Source organism: Copadichromis virginalis, linkage group LG18 (genome assembly GCF_057382275.1).
Source record: "Copadichromis virginalis isolate Kocher_CV1m ecotype Utaka linkage group LG18, C_Virginalis_male_GT1.1, whole genome shotgun sequence".
Classification (NCBI taxonomy): domain Eukaryota; kingdom Metazoa; phylum Chordata; class Actinopteri; order Cichliformes; family Cichlidae; genus Copadichromis; species Copadichromis virginalis.
The window spans coordinates 27,850,118-27,870,477 of record NC_140635.1 but is presented as its reverse complement, the minus strand read 5'-3'; the positions used below and the strand labels follow the sequence as shown (position 1 = coordinate 27,870,477).

General features: G+C 41.5%; 1 protein-coding gene across 3 annotated transcripts in view; it reads right to left on the bottom strand.

The window, feature by feature from the left end:
• Positions 1 to 1,441: 1,441 nt before the first annotated feature.
• Positions 1,442 to 20,360, bottom strand: part of LOC146688152 (disabled homolog 1-like) — a 50,865-nt gene continuing 31,946 nt past the window's right edge. For 2 of the 3 annotated variants that reach the window (XM_085439413.1, XM_085439414.1), the window contains exons 4-15: positions 17,245 to 17,343; positions 15,336 to 15,467; positions 13,690 to 13,809; positions 13,133 to 13,171; positions 10,460 to 10,525; positions 8,973 to 9,032; positions 6,960 to 7,007; positions 6,647 to 6,755; positions 5,078 to 5,716; positions 3,995 to 4,122; positions 3,487 to 3,571; positions 1,442 to 3,136 (exon numbers count right to left, since the gene is read on the bottom strand). In XM_085439413.1, the coding sequence (XP_085295539.1) occupies positions 3,500 to 3,571; positions 3,995 to 4,122; positions 5,078 to 5,716; positions 6,647 to 6,755; positions 6,960 to 7,007; positions 8,973 to 9,032; positions 10,460 to 10,525; positions 13,133 to 13,171; positions 13,690 to 13,809; positions 15,336 to 15,467; positions 17,245 to 17,343 (1,512 nt within the window). In that variant the 3' untranslated portion in view covers positions 1,442 to 3,136; positions 3,487 to 3,499. The remainder of the gene's footprint in view (positions 3,137 to 3,486; positions 3,572 to 3,994; positions 4,123 to 5,077; positions 5,717 to 6,646; positions 6,756 to 6,959; positions 7,008 to 8,972; positions 9,033 to 10,459; positions 10,526 to 13,132; positions 13,172 to 13,689; positions 13,810 to 15,335; positions 15,468 to 17,244; positions 17,344 to 20,360) is intronic. The other variant, XM_085439415.1, reaches the window with a different exon arrangement.

Genomic DNA, 20,360 nt, shown 5'->3' with positions numbered 1-20,360 from the left:
GCAGAGCTTGCAGGTTTGGTCAGCCCAAATTATATGGATGTATTTTTAGTTTTCATAAACCTTAGTCTGTATAATCTGTAGGAATCAATGAATCTGGATGCCTATAAAGTATTTCCATTAAAATATGCCAGTGGTGAAATATCAAGAGTTTGTAATGAAGAAAATTCCAGCAAAGTCATTTGAATCATGTTTCCCTACGTGTGACCTTTAAGCTTTATTTATCTTGACTGGTTTGCGGGATTTCACAGAATGACACAACCACAGGAGTCAGCTGTACTTAGTGAAAAGCAATGAAAGTAAAGAAACTGCCATTACTCACACTGAGTGTGCAACAGCTGCTTTGTCATGTTATACATTCAAAATTTAGGCTTCTGCTTTGTAAAGATAGTAGTGGTAGAAGCTAAGTCACATGCAGACATTTAAGTACAGTAGTAAAGTATATACACTCCTGTGCAAAAGTCTTGAGCCACCCCTAATTTCTTTCTATTTTGTTTTGAAGGAGCCAGACTTTGTTGTAATGTTTTAAAGTGGTCTTGAGCGATAGTTCTCCAGGCTTTCCAAAGGTCTTTCAAAGTTCTTCTTTCTCCTCATTTTCAGTCCAGTCCATGTTTCTGGCCATTTTTCCAGGAATGTTTTCTGTTTGTTTGTTGAGCCACTAACACTGACCTATTACTCATTCAAACTGGGCTAGAATAACAAAACCTAGCAAATTAAATTGTGTCTTTAGACATTTTCTTACATTGGTTACTTTTCCACTTATTTCCAGTCCTGTCTATGTACCTGATCATTTTCACATGAGTGGCTTTGTTGTCGTTGTTGTTAAACCACTTAAGACTGACCTATGGATATTTCAATGCATTTAAATGATATTTTGTTCCAATTTCTTTAGTTGCATCTATGAAAAATGCCAAAGTACAGTTTTACAGACATACTTTTGCACCAATAAGGAGCAGCAAAAAATGGCACATCTTAGCTTAGCATGGTGTGCAGTGTGTTAATCAAACATCTGAGGAAACTGGACAAATAGAAGACAGAAGAAAGTGACGAACAGTATCTGAAAGTCACGCTGGGGGAAAAATCCCAGAAAGACCCGACACATGTCCTGAAAGACGCATCTGAATCTTCAGCTGATCTATTCACTGTTCATTGAATTTTAATTAGAAATGGCCTCAGTGGGAGGGTGGCTATCAGGAAGCCGTTATTAACGAAGGGAAACAAGGAGAAAAAACTCGGATACACCAAACTGCACAATAGCAATTTTTTGATTTGTCACTAAAACAGTCACCACTTTTCGAAAACCAGATAATGAGTTTTTTGCAGATTCAGCAAAATGTTTCCCCCTCTAAAATACTTGCTTAAATATGGATGAATCTGTAAAAATGGAGATGTAATTTTTCATACACATACACACACACTAAAAAAAAAAAAGCAAAGGCAATGGTGGGAATCACATGGTATTTTATTTGTGACTGAACAGTGGCATGGGTACAGTGTATGGGGGAAGTCATAGACGTACAAAAGTCCTTTTTTTTTCCTTTTTCATGACAATTCTTAATTCCATAAATAAAATTTACAAAATATTTTGGGACTATTTCTCATTTTTCTTACACAAGCAGGGGTACAGTTACCATTTGTTTTTGTAAGTCTAGCAGTTAATAGTGATATCTCTATTGTTCATATTATATAAAGTTGCCTGTCTTTTCAACCGTCTTACTTCAGTGGAGCAGACCTACAGTATGCCTAAGTGCTTTGTCACAACAATGACCTGCTTACTGTATACACCGACAAATGAAAAAGAAAACGATAAAAGACGATAAAAAGAAACGCGATAAGGCATTGAAACGCTATCGACCGTCTCCGAGTTTGGCGTGATCGAGCCACGTCAGTGCAGGATGAGTTGATTCTGCTCGCCTATTAAACCAGAGATACGGTTAGATGACAGGCAAAGTGTAAACAACGTGACCTCAGTTGGAAATGTCAAATATCTAAAAAGCAAAGCGTCCTATCACTACAACAAAAAAGAAAAAGCGGTTGTGGTTCCGGCCCCGTCGCTCGTGTCATATTTCAAGTTCAAAATGAGCAAAAACTGGGTCTAGTAGTTTTTTTAAATTTTCTTTTTAATGACAATGTAACACAGATTCACAGTTCATTTCTCACTAACTGAACAGAAGACAGTTTTTGAAATTTAAAAAAAGAAAAGAAAAAGGTGAAACAAATGTCCAGATGTCAAAAAAAAAAAAAAAGAAAACAAAGAAGAAGGAGGTGCTGGTAGGGCATTGTTTGAGAGAAACACAGGTAGTTGGCATCCAAGAGGCAGAGAGCTATCTTATGGCACAGAGGCTCGGGTGTGGGGGACTGGGAAGATTCTTATTTACAAAATAGATGTTTGGCAAATCTTGATTTCCATGCTGATGCCTCAGAGTCATGTGGATATCTGCAGTGACTCAGCGTCATCAACCGAGAATTCACAGCTTATAAAATAAAAACAAAAATGAAATAACCTTTCTTTTTTTAAAAATTTGTTGCAGGCCTAGAAGGAAGCTGCGGAGATCAGCTCTGCTCACAGCCGAGTCCGCTGAACCCATGTTAGGTCTGTTCATGCAAATGGCTGAGTCGGTGGAGCGACGCTATGAGAACATTTGGCAAATCTTCCTGCTGTGCACAGTGTTTGCTGGTGGCAGCTGACGAACTTGAAGGTCAACCGCATCCAGTAGGACACTGCTCCTCTCTCTTTTCCAAAAAATAATTTGCATCATCAGTGTAACCATGTTGTTTTTTTCTTTTGTCTTTTACATCATTGCAGATATAAACTCATTAATCCAGAACAGGAGGACGCAATCACCTCCTGTTGTCAGTTTCGGTCAAAGATAAAAGGTCACTTCCTGGTTGAAAGGTCAATTGATTGGACGATGAAGCCAAAGTCTGGAGTACAGTACAGTACAGTAAGCGGCCTCTGGAGGAAAGCAGATCCTAGGATAGCCAGCTATTAAATAACTGCCAAAATATCCTTTAAAGGTTGAAAAAAAACCAGCAGTTTGTGTTTCAGGCTGTGAGATGCTGCTGCTCACAGTCGCTCATCTCTCTTTTCTTCTTTTTCTCGTGAGCTCATGTTTCGGCCTTTAGAGCTTCCATCACCCTAAAAGACAAACAGCAATAATTTCAAAATCACTTAGCGGCACTAGTGCTGTTACAACTTTCGTCACAAGGTGGCAACATTGTGCCTTCCTTATTTCTGTGACGAAGCAGAGAGCTGGAGGACAGAAACAGAATTTAAACCAAGGCCCTTTCTCAACTGGCCACTCATTCACACGGAAAAAGGAGATATACTGACAGGTGAAAATACAGGGATAATAAAAAGAGACAGAGAGAGGGAAGAGCAGGATGAGAGGAGCTGGGGAGAGAGGACCCAAATGCAACAATGTGAAGACAGCTGATATTTAACTGAGAAAATCAGAGAAAGAAGGAAACCATGAAATACCAACTCACTGTCTGATGTTCTCTAGCTGTCTTCCTGTGGACATGTCTGATCCTGTGGAGGATCAGCAGCTTCGCTGGGCACAACGGCAGAGCCCTGAGAGAGAAAACACAATAAAATTTCTCCTTTAGACGTGACGTGTTTGTCAAGATCAGGCGATCCTCAGCTTGTTAAACCTCCTGCATTTCCCCGAAAAACAGGAAAACATTTAGGAAAGTGACATCAAGTTTAATTACCTTGAAATTTTGCCTTATTATACATGATCTAATCAAAGCACTTAAATCATTTTTGACCTTTTGTGTTTAATTGACTTGGCATTTTTCTAGAAAAAAGGTTAAACTCTCATCGAATTTGGCCATAATAATCACGACATTCTAATCTGCGTAATTACATGTTACATAATTGAGAATAGGTCACCCATGTGGCAGTAATGGATTGTAGCATCATGCTAGTCAGCTGTTCTATGAAAAATCTATGAATCTAAATGACTGACATGACCCCCAGAGGGGCCGTCCTCACCGATTGTTCCTCCTTAGCGTTGCTGGAGTTGCCCTCAGGGTCAACAGGGGAGTGATCTGTGGGTGGGTCACTGCCTTGGGAAGGGGGGCAGTCTGAAGATGAGCTCTGCTGTGGGGCTGGAGTGGATGCTAAGGAAAAGAACATAATCATGAAGATGAAAGAAAAATATTCACAGAACACAGTAAAAGGACTTATAGATGGATTTTGTGCTAATCTGCTCTGTCAGTATTCTGGCATCGTGGCTGGTAGCATGGATGTGCTTATAGGGAAGCAGTAAGTTTAAAACTATGACCTTTATTGCTTGTCATCACCTATCCTTTTTATCTAATGTACTTGACATTCTATAAAACTTAGGACAACCCTCTTCATTTTCTTAAGGTTAACAGAGTTTTTCGGTTAAAGCTGTAAAGACACAAGGCAAAATGTACAGACATGCTAGTAGTTTTGTGACATTATGTAGGCTATATAAAACTGAGGTGAATGCTAATGTCTGCATGCTAACATATTAGCTTTTTGATTTTTAGCAGGTGTACAGCAATGTTAGTGTGCTAACATTTGTTCAGTAGCCCAGTTGCTAATTGCTTATTAATTAGCTAATTAAGTAGCTAATTGCTAATTAACTTGGGTGTTGATTTGTACCACAGTGAATATAAAACATGTACAAGTATTTTGTAAATTTTGGTCATACTATGTTACAAAATGTACAATTATATGTGGTATTTTCATTGATTAATGACTTAGCATTCTTAGCTAATGTTAGCCAAGTCGTTGCAGCCAGTTTTTTTTAAAAATTACATGTATTAAAACTATATGCATATAACATATATGCATGTAACTTATTTTAAGGTAGTACATATAATTGTTACAATAATATAAGTAATTTAGAAAATACTTCTATTCTCTATGGAGGAATATCTGCACAGAACTAAATCAAACATTTGTAAGCCCACTGTTGTCCAAAGTGTTGACCTTTTTCAAAAGGGGATCGAGAAGATGAAAAAAATGCATTGAGCTAGTCATATAAAGTGGCACAGCTGCCGGTTTGAGTAATTATGTAGAAGGTAAATAATATAAAACACTTACGAGACTCAGTAGACGGTGAAGTCGATGTACCTGGGCTCAGAGTCATCCTAGAGAGATCAAGGTCGCTACAGCTCCCTTCTTCTTCCTGGGTCGTAGCAGCTGGAGGTGGCAGGAGCTGACTGCAGACCAGTGTGTCCGGTACACTCATGAGGCCTGGGGTGCCGCACCTGCTCACCCCTGCTGATACAGCACCAGGTTCTACTGATACAGCTGCTCCCGATGTAGAAGGACCCTCACCTGCATCTGAGTCGAGGCCTTCTTTACCCAGGCTGAGCTGCTTTTGGAGCAGGGTGGGGTCGGCCGTATGCTGGGGGCTGGTGATGGCTGAGGATGGGGCTGATAGGTCGCAGGCCTGGGGGCACATTGTGGTTATGGGTACTAAGCCCTGGAGCATGGCGGCCGGGATGGCGTGGCCCCCCACGCCCACTGTCTGGGCCGGCATGTAGGCTGCCATAGCTGCCCACTGCTGCTGTGTAGCAGGGAAAATGTTGGCCTGGCTCCAGATGACCGGCTGACCACTGGGGAGGACCTGAGCCACCTGCAGAGGTGCCTGCACAGGGAAGGCCAGAGTCTGAGCCTGGGCAGGAAATGGCTGCTGAGCCCACTGTGCTGCCTGCACAGGGCCCATGGTCATATAACCTGAAACAGGAACAAGAGTGACAGAGAAAAGAAAAGGAAACGATTAAAGGTCTCCGTGGTTACCAATTTAGTGCACATTATTAAAATGACAGATACTAATCTATAAATACTTCCAATCTTTAAAAATGAGCTATTTAACTCTGAACATAAGAGCAAAAGAGATGCACTTGAGGAGATCATTCTTTTTACAGTCTTAGATTCACAGGGACTTTTCTTGTCGACCTCATTTTGGCACTATAATCTTTCCAAATCATATTTTTGTCACATTTATGCTATTATTTGTGATAGTACAGTCACAAACTTGTTTGAAAATGGTTTGCTGCTGTAGTGCTCCAAGTCATCAGAATGACTTAAATTTAATTTTTCCTTCTTACTCTTTAAATCTTACTGTGAATGAAACCAAGTCAAAATCGGACAGATGGCTGGCTATAAATGTATATTAGAGAACATACAGAGGTACAATCAATGTACAATCCAGTTGGAAACCAGTGCTGCACATGTAGTATAAATAAGAACTACAACAATGTTCCTGCATGAGGCCTGCTGACTTCATATTATAAGCGCTGTTATCTTAGACAGACACACTGTGAAAAGAATGATTGTGAAGGTTGTTGTTTCTTGCATCTAAAAGGATGTTGCTCTTCAGCGAGCTGCTGGTTAAATGATACATCTTTTTTTTCTTCAGTTTTATACAATGCCAGTTGTTTCAGTAAAGTATGCAAAATCACTGTAGTGGTCCTTCAAGTAACACCACTTTGCTGTATCTCACCACAGGTTTACAGCCTAATTAAACTGCATCTCTGTGTGCGCTCACTGCTAAATCTTGGCAAGATTTTTCATGAACATCAAAGAGCCACGTCGCCACCGGCGTTCTTTATTTTTTCTCGCATTGTGGAAAACGATGAAGCGTTTCAGCCTGGGTATGGATACCTGATGGCACAGAGGTGGGGCTGAAGGGGGCGTACAGCTCAGCAGGAGTGTGTTGCTGCTGGCGGCTGCTCCTGCTAGGGTCCAGTGTGTTGGCAGGTGATGGGGGCATCTGGGAGGAAATGCATACACACACACACACACGCACAGATGTCACCGTGCTATCAAAGTCACCTAAAAGTCACAATATCTTTGGCTGCAGTGTCTGCCACATATTCAGGTCATTTAGATCTCAGTAAATAACCTAATGAAATTAAATGACATTACATGTTGGAGCTAAAAAAAAAAGAAAGAGGGTTTGTGTTATAGTACTCACCGAAGGAGGAGTTGACATGTCGCCGAAAAGATCAAAGTGGTTGATATTCTGTCAGTCGAACCGAGGAATGAGGGAGAGAGAAAGACAAAGGCCAGTGATACATCACGCAAATGAGACTTGCACAACCATGAAGCCTTAAATTCATCTCCGGATAGGGTACGGTGGTTGCATGGGTGGGTAGGTGCGGGGAAGTGAATGTTACTCACAAAGGCAGTTTGTGCCGCGGATGGCAAGAAACAACTGTCCCCTCGATTCATTATCAGAAAATGGATCTAAAATGAATCTTTCGTAGCTCGCTATAATTGAGTGGGTAAAAGGCTATTCAGCCCTGTAAAGCAGACTCTGATTAGATATTCTTATGTGCGCCAATCAAGAGCCCCCCCACTCCCACCCCTCCCATGAGAGCTCGGGGTGCTTTATCATGCTGATTTCCCTCTGTGAGCACATACACGGGGGGACTGTGTTTATATCATCAAATGAATGAAGGAAGAAGCTCCTGGAACCACCCGACCGAGGCAATGAGGCCACCTCACCCTATAGGCAGATGTGACCCCTGCTCTAGTCCCCTCTGTCCTCCACTCACACTACTTAAAGGAGAGGAGACCTAGCTATGGGAGAGACTATGAGATGGCTAGGTTGCGTGAAATGTCTCTGAGGGGAGGGGGGGCCATGCACAAGCAGACAATGATTCACAAAAACACACAGGATTTACATGCTGTAAAAGAAACAGACAAACACACAAACACAACGTGGTCAAACTAAAGAAAGGAAAAGGGGGAGGAATCACAGCAATCCACGTTGCTGCCGACAGGGCGTTTATGTCCTCCTCCGATAAGCTGGGACATAACCGATTGTAACTGCATTTCGAAACCATCGAGGGGGATAGAATGAGTCAGAATTTGGAGCGAGATAAACACTGTACACAGAGATCTCTGCCCGCCGGCACCGACACACATCAGGGGAGCTCGAGGCTCTCAGAAAGCTCCAACTGAATGAACAGACAAGCAGTAACACTTAGAGATATGGAAGCGCTGCTACTTAATATACTGGCATGGGCTGTTCAGGTGAGATAGCAACAGGGGCTGGGACAGTTTATCTGTCTGATAGGCTGAGCAACAAGCACAGAAACAGCGAGGAGAAGGAGGAGAAGAAGAGCACTTTGACGCAGCTGTTTTCAGAGGTTACATGGAGGTTCTTACTGGGTTAATGCTTGACAAAATTGGTTTGAATAAATGTTTTTTATCCTTTACAAGCGACGTGAGAGATGTAACAGCGTAGTCACTGCATGGCGGTGAAGAACTCATAAAGCCTAGCAAGATGAGATGAAATATATTTTCAGTTAGATGACATGGCAGGGGGATGGGGTCAAAAGTGCATTTCTTTTTATGCTGTTCTCTGGTCAGATGCTATTTGTTAAAGTAAAGCTTTTATGAGTGTTTGGCGGCCTTGGATAGTATGTAACTGCAACTACACCTCATGCAGCTCAACCCGACACCCACCCCCACCTACAAACCTCTCGTCCTCGACCTCTGAGGAAGATGAAGCAGCCACTCCTTTGTTTATCTAATCAGCCCCCTGCACCAGTCAGTTGGGACCAGCAAACAGATTCTTTGTCTTGACATGAATCAGATTGTGCAAAGATTCAGATTTTGGCTAAGAGACCCGTCCTCTAACGTTGTGTGAAATTGCTGACATGCATGCTTTTGGTTGACAAATCAATTAGTTTCGATTCTTTAAGCATGCTTATCATGATCAGTAGCTTTGTTGTCACAGAAAAAAAACAGACGCAGACACACACATACACCCCTGTGTGACTCGTCCTTGTCTCGAGAAGTTTGTTTTTAAAAGCCTGTCGGCTGTAATTCATAACTGAAACCATTAGATAACAGCAGATTAAATTACTAGAAATGGATGGTGGCTTAAGGCACTTCCTACAAGAGTATCTTAAAGAGAGGTTTGCAAGTAGAAAAATAGGAAAAGTAAATAATAATTCGAAAAAAACAAAACACCTACAGTCATGAAATGGCGTTTTGGGACATCATAGATCCCTTCCTTCTGCTGACTGGTTGGGACCTGCATTGGATTGGAGGTCGAGTCAAACGTAAGTCACATTCAACACCTTTTTTTTTCTTGGCTGAGTATTTAAGAACAAGAACTTACAAGAGCTGAAACATGTCGGAATCAATTTCTATCTGGGCCATTTATTTAGATGCGTTTTCATCGTTTAGCGCAATAGGATTATGCAGATTTTAAAGTTGCGGCACCAAATCAATTCTACTTAAATCAATATCGATTGCAAACAGTGCCTGAGAAAGGTGTGTGCTGGGCTCGTGAGTATTTGTTAATCAGCAACAGCACATCTCAACTAGTTTATCTGGCTATATATAAAGAAAAAAACCTCCTGAGCTCTGGCCTGTTCTGTTTATTTCGTTCACAATTATCCAAACTATCTGTTGCTCTTAAACTCATCTGTCACACCCCCCCACTCCTCCACGCTCCTTCGACTGGTTAACTTTGGTTACGTTTTTTCCCCGAGTCTATTGATCTTGTTTCACTCTGAGATCAAATGGCATGGCAAGTGATTAATCTCTCACTCTCTCTGCATCTTTCATCTTCAGAAGAAGGCAAGATACAGAGAGGCAAAAAGAGGAGGAGGAAGAGAAGAGAGGGCGAAAGAGAAGGGGGGCTGGGGAATTGGATTAAACCATACGCCAGCTCCCTGGCACACACGTAGGAAAATATTTAGTATACACATCCAGAAATGCATACACTATTATATATTGTACATATATTTATTAGTTTCAGGTTGGCCATTCTTGTATTTTGCTCGTTTGTGTTGTTGTGTTTGCACATCTCTGTTGCTTGTGGGGCTCGCACACAAGAATTTCACTCGCATGTGCTGTGCCAGTGTGCCTGCACATGTGATGTGACAATAAAAAGTGATTTGATTTGATTTGATTTGATTTGATTTGATTTGGAGTCCTAGTTGGAGCTTCAAATGGTCTAAAACCAAAAGGTCATCGTATTGGATATATAAAAGCAGAATGTTATACAGGCTGTGGGTGAACTATTCAGACTAAACAACTGACCTTGACTCTGACATCATTTTTTTTAACGTAAAGTTGATGCCTTTTCAATGCCAGCATCTTTAAAGTTACAGCCCTCGAGATTTTCAACATTATTCATCATCTTTATGACACTTTTCAGCATTAGCCTTTACCATTTAGTAGATATCATTGTTTGCAAGGTAATCATCTTTAATATGATCTGCTGGTGCTCATCGTGTAATGATATTCAGCATGAACGTTTTTTTTTGTTTGCATGGAATTTTACTACAGAATTTCCTCGTCAGGAACATTAGCTTGATGTACTTATGAAAGTTTGGCATTTTTTAAATTCTTTAAGATGTGCTACGAAGTTATAATATTAGTACTGTTTGTATTATCTATCACAGGGTATGAAGAGGGAAGCAGAATGGGGGGCAATGTTTGTCTTTGTACCTGATAAACGCTCTCCTCTGACTGGGGGCCACGGAGGGGTTCGTGTCCAGCCTCAAACACTATGTACTAAAGAACAGAAGTAGTGGGCAAGGCGTATAGGTGCAGATAATAATGAGATGGAAGAGAGAGAGCAGAGAGAGACAGATTGGTATATAAAACAGAAAGACAGAGGTAGTGAAACATGACAAGAATACATGAAAGCACACAGGAGTGAGGATGGCGTCAAGTGGGAAATGAAATGAGATAGGAATATGAAGTGTATAAAAATAGGGCATGGGAAAAAGGAATGGGGAAGATGAAAGGAGGGAGAAAAAAAGAGTGAGGTGTGAGGAAAGAGCACAAGTATAACAGGTCAGGCAATAGTTCAAGGCAGTGTAGAGGTTTTAGCTTGAGGTCTTACTTCAACCTCAGAAATGCTCCACCTCTTCCAGAGAAAACAGACCTACTGGTCTGAATGTCCTTTAATGAAGTCTTAAAATCTGTCATTAATTCCTTTAACGTTTAAGAAGTGTTTCACATCTTGGGACATGTGCTTAGTCATCTTGCGTGTAGAGTAAGATGAGAGAACTGCAACTTTATAACACTGGCAATTGTAAATACTTAGCTGAAGCCAGCTAATTAGCTTATCATATAGACCAGAAAAGAGCTAGCCAGGCAACAAGCACATTAATTAATGATATAAGTTATATAGTATGTATTATATCAATTACTGAATTATTAAAAAAAAATCTAGGATGTTTTTTTGGTTGACAGCACCTGAAGAAAGTTAGCACAGTTAGCGAAGAGGAAAAATTAGCAAAAATGTCATTTTTACCCTTTGATTTTTCCAAGGAATAAAAACACAAAATTTACTTTTTAAAAGGGAGCTTAAGAGGTGCTAGTAAGCTTAATTTCTTTTCTTTAGACCCAGCCAGGTTGTTAGGCTAGCTATTACTTCTTTATGCTAAGCTAACTGGCATGTAGTTCCATGTTTGGGTACTGTTTTCAGACCATAGGCAGGATAACACAGATTCAGATCCTCTGAAGCTGAGAAGCCAGTGGAAGTGCTCAAAGCCACATTCTATCAGAAGGCCACCAGATGGCTGTGGTTGCAAAAAGACTACAGAGCCTATATTGGCTTCATGTGTGATTTCAAGCCCACAAAATGCTCAAAAGTGATGTTGAACCTACAGGACATGAAACCATTGGTCGTGAGAGAAAAAGCAACTTCAACAAAAGGAACATCAAACCCCAGCTACCAGGTTTTCCTCTTGTAAACAGTAACCCTACAGTGTGACCAAAATGGCCAACAAGTTAAGTCATTAGCTGTTATGCGCCGGCAAAGTCTTTCCTGATGACATTATGGGCTGAGTCGCTCATTTCAGGTCATATTGGTTATACTATGTTTCAGAATGGAGGACTATCAGTATTGTTTTTATTGGCCAATGGCTTACAAGTTTTTTTAGCCAGTGAGCGAGCAGGTTCACAATGAGACCTGCCTCTCTGGTCATATGGTTGTTAGTGGGGTTTTTTTAAACCAATATCGTGACGGTGAGAGCACCAACCTCGAGGCTTCAAAACTAAGGGCCAGATTAACTAAATGGGTTAAAGTAGCTCATGAGCGCAATGCCGAAATAGCATTTATAGGTGTGCTTAGTTGTTCGGGTGATTTACAAAAGTTGCGCTGCTCTCTAAACCCAGTTAGTTGATTTCAATATCAAGCACAAAAATAAGATGTGCTTTTTTTGGCACTTAGCAATAATTTGCATGTCACAAACATTAATACATCATTTTGTGCACTTGATTTAAATATTTGTGTCCCTATATTTTGCATCTTGAGAACTACATGTGCAACAAGTATAGTTCCCACCTCTTGCACGCAATCTTGTCACTGTGATGTCTTTGTAAATGCCAACAGTACCTTTTGTTTTTACGCCTAAACCCAATTTGTGCTGGCACAACGCATTCGTAAAACTGATCCTAAGACTTTAGGAACCAATGAATGAAGTCATGTTTGCTAAGTCTAGCTTTTACACTGTCTGTGATACAGACATGAGAGTTGCACTGGTCCACTTATCTAACTCTTCGCAAGAAATCAATTAAGCATGTTTCCCCAGATGTCAAACAGTTCCTTCTGGGAGCAGGCTGGAGTTTTGTCAACCAACATCAACATAAATTGAAAGCTGCAAATGGAATGATCATACGTGAAAACATACTTGAAGAGCAAAGAACAGAGGTGAACTGGGAGGTGGTTGGACGTATCACTGAACATAGCATTCAGAGTAAGAGTTAGTGTTGTCTGTATTCAGTGTGAGCAAACACAGAGAAAAAAATGTTGAGCCAAATAAATGCACAGGGCAAAAGGGACGGGAATAACAACCAGTCAAGGGGAGGGGGGCATGTCTTTGGAAGAAATCAGAACATTGACACAGATCAACTGAAAAAATATGGTTTTACAACACTGCACTGGCAAATGGGTGTTGAATGGTTGAACAAAACTGTCCACTAGATGGTCTACTGTGTATTACTGGAATGGTGCAATATTTATGAATCATTAATTCAAGCATGTCAGTGGCTGATATAAATTAAGGATTATTTGTTTATATATTTATTCCAAGCTTAAAAAGTGAAAACAGCTAGAAAGCATCAAAGTCAGCAGTGTTTAGCTCCCGCTCTGAGTGCCTACGGACCTACCTGGTAAACTGGATCATCCACTTCATCTTCCAGGATAGTCTGTGTGTGTGGAACAGAAGGCAGATGACACATTTTGTTTTTCAGTCTCATTAGAGAATAAATTGAGAGAAGATGATAAAAAAAGAACCCCCATCACCACCAGCAACAACAACAAAAAAATACACTCATTGCAGCGTGACATTTCCTGCAAGCAGGCACAATTATAGACTGACAGCACGTTGCTTTTTAATCAAACAGTAATTTGGCACATCACAGACAAAACAACACATATTTCCTAGAAGTGACAGTAATAATAATAATAATAATGATAAAATCAAACCAGCAAAACCTGTTGCTTTTCCATTGTAGTTAGATGTTCAGAACAGAAATCAATGGTCCAGACAAACACACAAAACAGCATCGCACTTTAAAGGAAGCTACAACGTGTTAAGATATTTGTTGTGTGAATGAATTGCAGGCGGAGTTATAACGTGTGATCTCACCTCCGAATTAGAAATGAAACTGAGTGGAAAACAACAAAAAAAGAAAATGCAAAGACTTCACGCAGGAAATCCTACCTGGTACACTGCCTGCTCACACTGTTTGTCCTTCTGGGCCTTCTTCTCCATCTCCTCCCGCTGTTTTATATCGTAGATGAGTGTGAAGAGGTCACGCAGGTCAATGATGAGAGGCTCCGCCTGGATGAGAGAATTGGAATATGATGGTGAAGGACTGAATTAAGAAAAGGTTAGCAATAGATGGTATATAATCAAAGTATCACCTTTCTCTCTCTATCTATCTATCTATCTATCTATCTATCTATCTATCTATCTATCTATCTATCTATCTATCTATCTATCTATCTATATATATATATATGTATATATATATATATATATATATATATATATGTATGTATATATATATATATATATATATATATATATATACATACATACATACATACATACATATATGTATACTATAGTACTAATAGTACTCCATCATCCATAACTGACGGACAGGAAGCAGCATGTGAGGCTGGGAAAGAATGTCTCGGACTCCCGGACCATCAGCACCGGCTCCCCTCAGGGCTGTGTTCTTTCTCCTCTGCTCTTCTCCCTGTACACTAACTACTGCACCTCCACCCACCAGTCTGTCAAGCTAATCAAGTTTGCAGATGACACCACCGTTATTGGACTCATCTCGGACGGGGTGAGTCTGCCTACAGCAGGGAGGTTGAACGTCTGGTGTCCTGGTGCAGCCGCAACAACCTGGTGCTGAATGCCCAGAAGACAGTGGAGATTGTTGTGGACTTCAGGAAGCACACAGCTCCACTCCCCCCCATCATCCTGACTGACACCCTCATCACCTCTGTGGACTCATTCCGCTTCCTGGGTACCACCATCACCCAGGACCTGAAGTGGGAGCCCACCATCACCTCTGTCATAAAGAAAGCCCAGCAGAGGATGTACTTCCTGAGGCAGCTGAAGAAATTCAACCTGCCAACATGGACGATGATGCAATTCTACACTGCAATCATCGAGTCCATCCTCACCTCCTCCATCACCGTGTGGTACATTGGAGCCACTATCAGGGACAAACAGAAACTGTACGCCCTGCTGAGAAGGTGATTGGCTGCAGACTCCCATCTCTGCAGCACCTGTACACCTCCAGGACACTGGGGCGTGCAGCTCGGATCACAGCTGACCCTTCTCACCCTGGACACAGTCTATTTGACCTGCTCCCCTCAGGCAGGAGGCTCCGGTCCATTCGCACCAGAACCTCTCGCCATAAGAACAGTTTCTTCCCCTCTGCTGTTGGACTCATGAACAATAACCATATGACTGTTCCCACCACTAACACATGACCCTACTCATGTATATATCTATCTACTTAGCACTTTTAATTTCTAATTTTTATGTTTATTTAAGCGTTATCTGACAGTATGTTTGCACTAAGTACCGCAGCAATTTCCTAATGTTGTAAACCTGCTCAACATTTGGCAATAAAACCCTTTCTGATTCTGATTCTGATTCTGATAACTAGAAGAATAGTTTTACTTAAAATATGAAATACACTGTTCATAATATGAGAACTTAAACAGAGTTGTAGGCAAGTTAATCAACTAACATGTCAGAGTCAAAGTCAAACTTATTCTCTTTTCTGCCAAATGTAAAGAATATTACTGAGAATTAAAATATTCGTGGGGAAAAGTACTCACAGACTGCGCGGTCTTGATGGCCACAAACCTGTGGTGGCCCTCCTTCCCACAGACATAGCCAAAGGCGCGATGGTCCCGGGTGTCCTTGGCAATGTAGCTGATCTCATGGACTGAGTGGTGATGAAGGAGCACCTTGATGGCAAAAAATATGAAAGTGTTAGCTAAAACTAAACAAAAAAAGGTCTTCTGTTTCACGTGTCCTATTTGTCTTCTTCTACTTTAAGATGCAGAAATGAAAACCTGATGTATGATTTAAAATCCTCCCTTAAAAAAAAAGACCACAGTACTGTAAACTGTGCTGGGAGACAAAGTAGGTCAAAGCTACTTAAAACATCTTTGCATATTGTTGAGCCAAATGCAACACAACACAGAGTGTGCTTCAAAGAGTGCTCTCATCTCTGCATATAACTTTATGGATAATGTAGCTACAGAACTAGCATTCATTAAAGATATAAACCAGTGGCATGATTTTAGCTTTGTGCTGTTTTGTGATATCAGCAAGACTCGAGTTGCCGTTCGACGAAAAAACACCAAATTAGCAAGCAAGAGATATTAGCAGTTGCAAAACTATACTTTGGGTTGTAAGTATATAGAAGTAACTCAGCTCTTCACACCCATCTGCTTCCTCCTCTCTTAGAAGATATGTGCTTAGACACCAGGAAGGAGCGTTTGTTTGAATATTAGCCGATATTCGGCGCCATGTGTGTCGGCGCCGGTAATGCCTCAGATTAATGTAAAATACAAAACTAATACGACTCGGGCACTCAATTCAGTGGCAAATCACATCAGCTTTACATGAAGCATTTCCATCTAAATGCTCGCTGACGCAGCCTGTGCTCTAGCGATCCCCATTTCCACCTAAATAAGTCAAGAGGGGTATTAAGTGTGGAGTGTTATTTACTGCCAGTAATCAGTAAATAAAAAGAGGAGCATTAGGGGGCATGATTTCCGAGCAACAAATGAGCATGTCAAAAAGCTGGTGAGCTGCGCGGGTCGTGGCAGGAGGCTTAATGCTCTTTTTCATTAGAGGCGAAAGACGTACTACTATCACCACCAGTCACATTGAAAAGAGATATTATCAAAAAGATGAGGGGCTTTTTTGTTTGGTGTGGTGAGGAGTAGGCTGTTGGTGGTCGGGCGGGAGATGGCAGCCACGGGACAAGCGCTGTTGCATAATTATCAGTTTAGCTCTAATGACAGCTGAGGTGGAGCCGGCGGTGTAATTAGCATTAGCGGCAATGATCATTAAGGGGTGGAACTGAGTGCTAATTATCGGTTAGCACTGATGAGCAGAGTGGGCCTATCTAGCCAACACTACGCCGCGGGACGGGGGAGAAGCGAGCCCCTTGATCATCCTGTAATGGAACAGCAGGCCTCTGAGTCTGCCGGGTGGGGGTGGAAGCCAGGATGCAGGCGGAAACAGTCCATTTCATATCATCGCCATAAGACTGCTCACTGCACTATCATTAGCACACAGACAGGGCCTGAGTGATCTTAAGTAGGTCCTGCAGCACTCTCCTAATCGCACTGGAGTAAACCACTTGGCTTTGGGTTGTATAGCAAATGCAAGGCCCACAATCCAGTGCTGTCAAGTTTAACTTTTAGGGGCTAAAGGGCAAACTGTCCTGTATGAATCATGCTATTTCGTGATTTCTGTTGACATTTGGAGAAGAGATTGAAATATGGTCAACGCATTGAAAGATGTGTTACAGGTAATGCAGCTGCAAGAATATGTCAACTGTGGGAGTCAGGCTTATAAGATGGCGGCCCGAGCAGCCGTTGTGAACTGAGCCGTACGAGCGTCTGCCCTCTGGATGTCCTGCATTGTAGGTTCACGGTACAGCAGCTGGCACAGAGGTTGGCAGTGCAGCCCTGCCAAACCGGGCCTATTCGCTAATGTGATACTCACCCCTGATCTTTCACAGTAAATCTTGATCCCGCCGAAAGAGACCGTCAAGAAGACTCTCTGCTTGTGCTCCCCTTTGGAACGTGCCGAGGAAGCCATTCCCTGCAGGAGATTAAAGGGAACGACATGAGGAGATAAAAGAAGATGATGAAGCCTTCCTCTATTCCGACTCAGGTGAGTGTGGCAGTGGGAGATGTGGGGTAGAGATTGGGGGCAGGGTGACAGGAGTTACATAAAGTGTGATAGGACAGGATGTTCTTTCATGTGCTCTTTTTTTCTTGAAGCTTCACTCTCAGAGGAATTCACACATCGCCTTGTGCAGCGAGTTATATTATTATTGCCATTTCCCCCTTTAGAACCATTTTTCTCTCCCTTTTTTTGAAGTAAGTGTGCTACACCTCAACGTGGCAATACACAAGTGCTAGCTAACAACAATAAGGTGAGATCTGCTGACAGAATGGATGGCGCCGCTGACCGACGTCAGCTCGCTTCGGGAACTTCACATAGTGCTGACTGAACACCCAATCCAGCCTTTGAAGTATGTTTTTCCCATGGATCTCACCAGCTTCTTTTTCCTCATATTCTCAGCTCTGATAAAGAAAACAATTAAAATTTCCACCGTGTTCCCTTTGATGCGACCTGTGTGCTTGACATGTCTTTCACAGAACAACGCCTGGGAGAAAATAGAAGAGAGGAGAAGAGGAAAGATGAGATAAGGGTAGAAAAAGCTTGCCTTCTGCGCTCAGTATGTCTGGAAAAACTGCATCAATGCTATTCAATTCAATTCAGTTCAGTTTCATTTATATAGCACCAAATCACAATGGCAATCGCAAGGTAAAGACTCTACAATAACACAGAGAAAACCCCAACAATCAGATGGGCCCCTATGAGTAAGCACTTGGCAACAGTGGGAAGGAAAAACTCCCTTTTGACGGAAAGAAAAACTTCAGCAGAACCAGGCTCGGGGCAGGGGAGCCATCTGCTACGACTGGTGGGGCATGTGAGGGGGAGGAGAAGTTCTTTGAAAGCCTAGCTGATAACACAACCACAAAGCCTGAATCGCAGTGATCACCTTCGAGCTAGCTTTAAATAACTATACAGTAAAAAGCTGAAGGAATAACAGTACATAAAGGAAGAGGGCGAAGGATAAAGAGCAGAACAAGCAACAGGAGCAGGAAAGAGATAAAGCAAATGAGAAAGAGGCGGGTGGGCAGGAGAGTCAATGGATGTTGTCAATCAGTCATCGGCATCCCCATTTGGCGGATTAGTCCGCACAGCAGTGAACGGCAGCTCAATAGAGACCTGTACCCCCTCTCTATCCCCTGTCCAGATAATAGCAGTTCTGTATCGACTGCTCCATTGACTGTAACTGGCTGGGAGCTGGTGACTACCGGAGTCATATGGAGGGCACTGCAGAAATGTCTGATCAAAGCAGTGAAAAAGTTGCTTTATTAGAAGTACTGTATCATTTGAAAAGGGTATGGGCAATGAGAGGTTTTGCCTTCTGGCTATACTGCTTTTCCAGTGGGGCTTCCCACACATTTAAGCTCTAGGAAAGTCATTGAGAATATGCATTTACAGTTCATCTGCTTATCCTGTAGCCAATTACTGCAGTGATGCTTGCGTGTTGCTTCTTTGCTCAACTGATAAATATCACTTGCCATTCATTTGTCTTATTCCTTTAATGTAAAACCAGAGCCTTTATGATACAGGTTTACATTAAAACGGTCTATTTGCAGTACACCTCAATAGAGCACATCGTCTTTGTCTCTGAGAAGCCAGGTTTTTATTCATCAATTTTGTATAAGACCATTACCAAAGATAAGAATCACATCAGAGGTGTGAATCTTAAAATCATCAGGCAGTTCAAAATGTTTAGTTGCTGCAGTTTCCCCCAAAACAGATCACTGTAATTGCCAAATTCAAAGAAACAGCAACTCTCAGCGCTAAAAACAGACAAGAAGCCAATGAAATGATACCAAAAACTAAACTTCTTCAAACAGAACTCATGGCTCGATAGTGAATCAGTCCCCAAAGACATTAATATTGTCCAAAAATGCCACACTTTGAAGCAAAATAATACTGCATTTCCAGTCTTCTATAAGATTTTCTTTTGTCTCTTTCAAATATCTTATTACCTTATTTCACCCGGTATAGTTATTGTGCATGGGAAGAATTGTAAATAACTCTTCTAATTTGTGGCCATTTTGAATGGCAGGTGAACAGACAGCTGCTGCTGCAAGCTGTCTGCCAGGCTTCAGCTCAGCTAATATACACTGAACTGGACCTCTTAACTGCATTTCTGCATTTCTAATTATCTGACCAAAAAAGATGGCTCGCTGAAATGTTAAGAGTACTAAGAGCCCATCCGAAGAGTCTTTCTTACACTTTTACTGAGTAAAATTATAATTTTTTTATTGAACCTTATTATCATCAGCAGATACCCAAGTCTGTGTGATGCACATAGATAAGCAAGCTAGCATCAGCTAATAGCCACTACAACTCATGTGATAATAATCACTTTTTCTGGCTGCAAACAAATAAATAAACAAAAAACAACAACAACAGGAGCCACAAAAGCTAAAGCTGTCCACGGTCTAAAAATTCAAAACAAAGCTGAAAAATAAAATAGACCTGATTTAAGCATCTGATTATAATGATAGACATGATTTACTCTGTACTCTGTCTTTATTACTATGTCTTTTACATGAAATTAAATTGACAAACCTAAACAGAGGCAACATTTTCACCAATCTGTCTATCCAACATGTGCAGGCTCAGTCACTTAGAGGAGAGAAGCTCATGAAAGGTGACTTAATAGAGGTAATTCCTTTTAAGTAGAAGTTCATACATCAAACTGTCTCCTTCCTATCATAATCCTCGCTGCCCTTCATACCTGTTTGTTGTTGCTTCTTGTGTCCCACACCCTCCCCTTCATTTGCCTCACTCCTGCTGCGCTCTCCTCTTGCTTGTAGGTGGGGGGGATTTCAGCCCTGGAGCTGCCCCTGATCCCCAATAAAGCCTTCTCCACAGCCCCACCATTTACCTTACTTCTCTGACACTTTTTCCCCATTTAAAAATAATAGAAATAACTCGCAGATTATGTAGTAAGTTCAAGA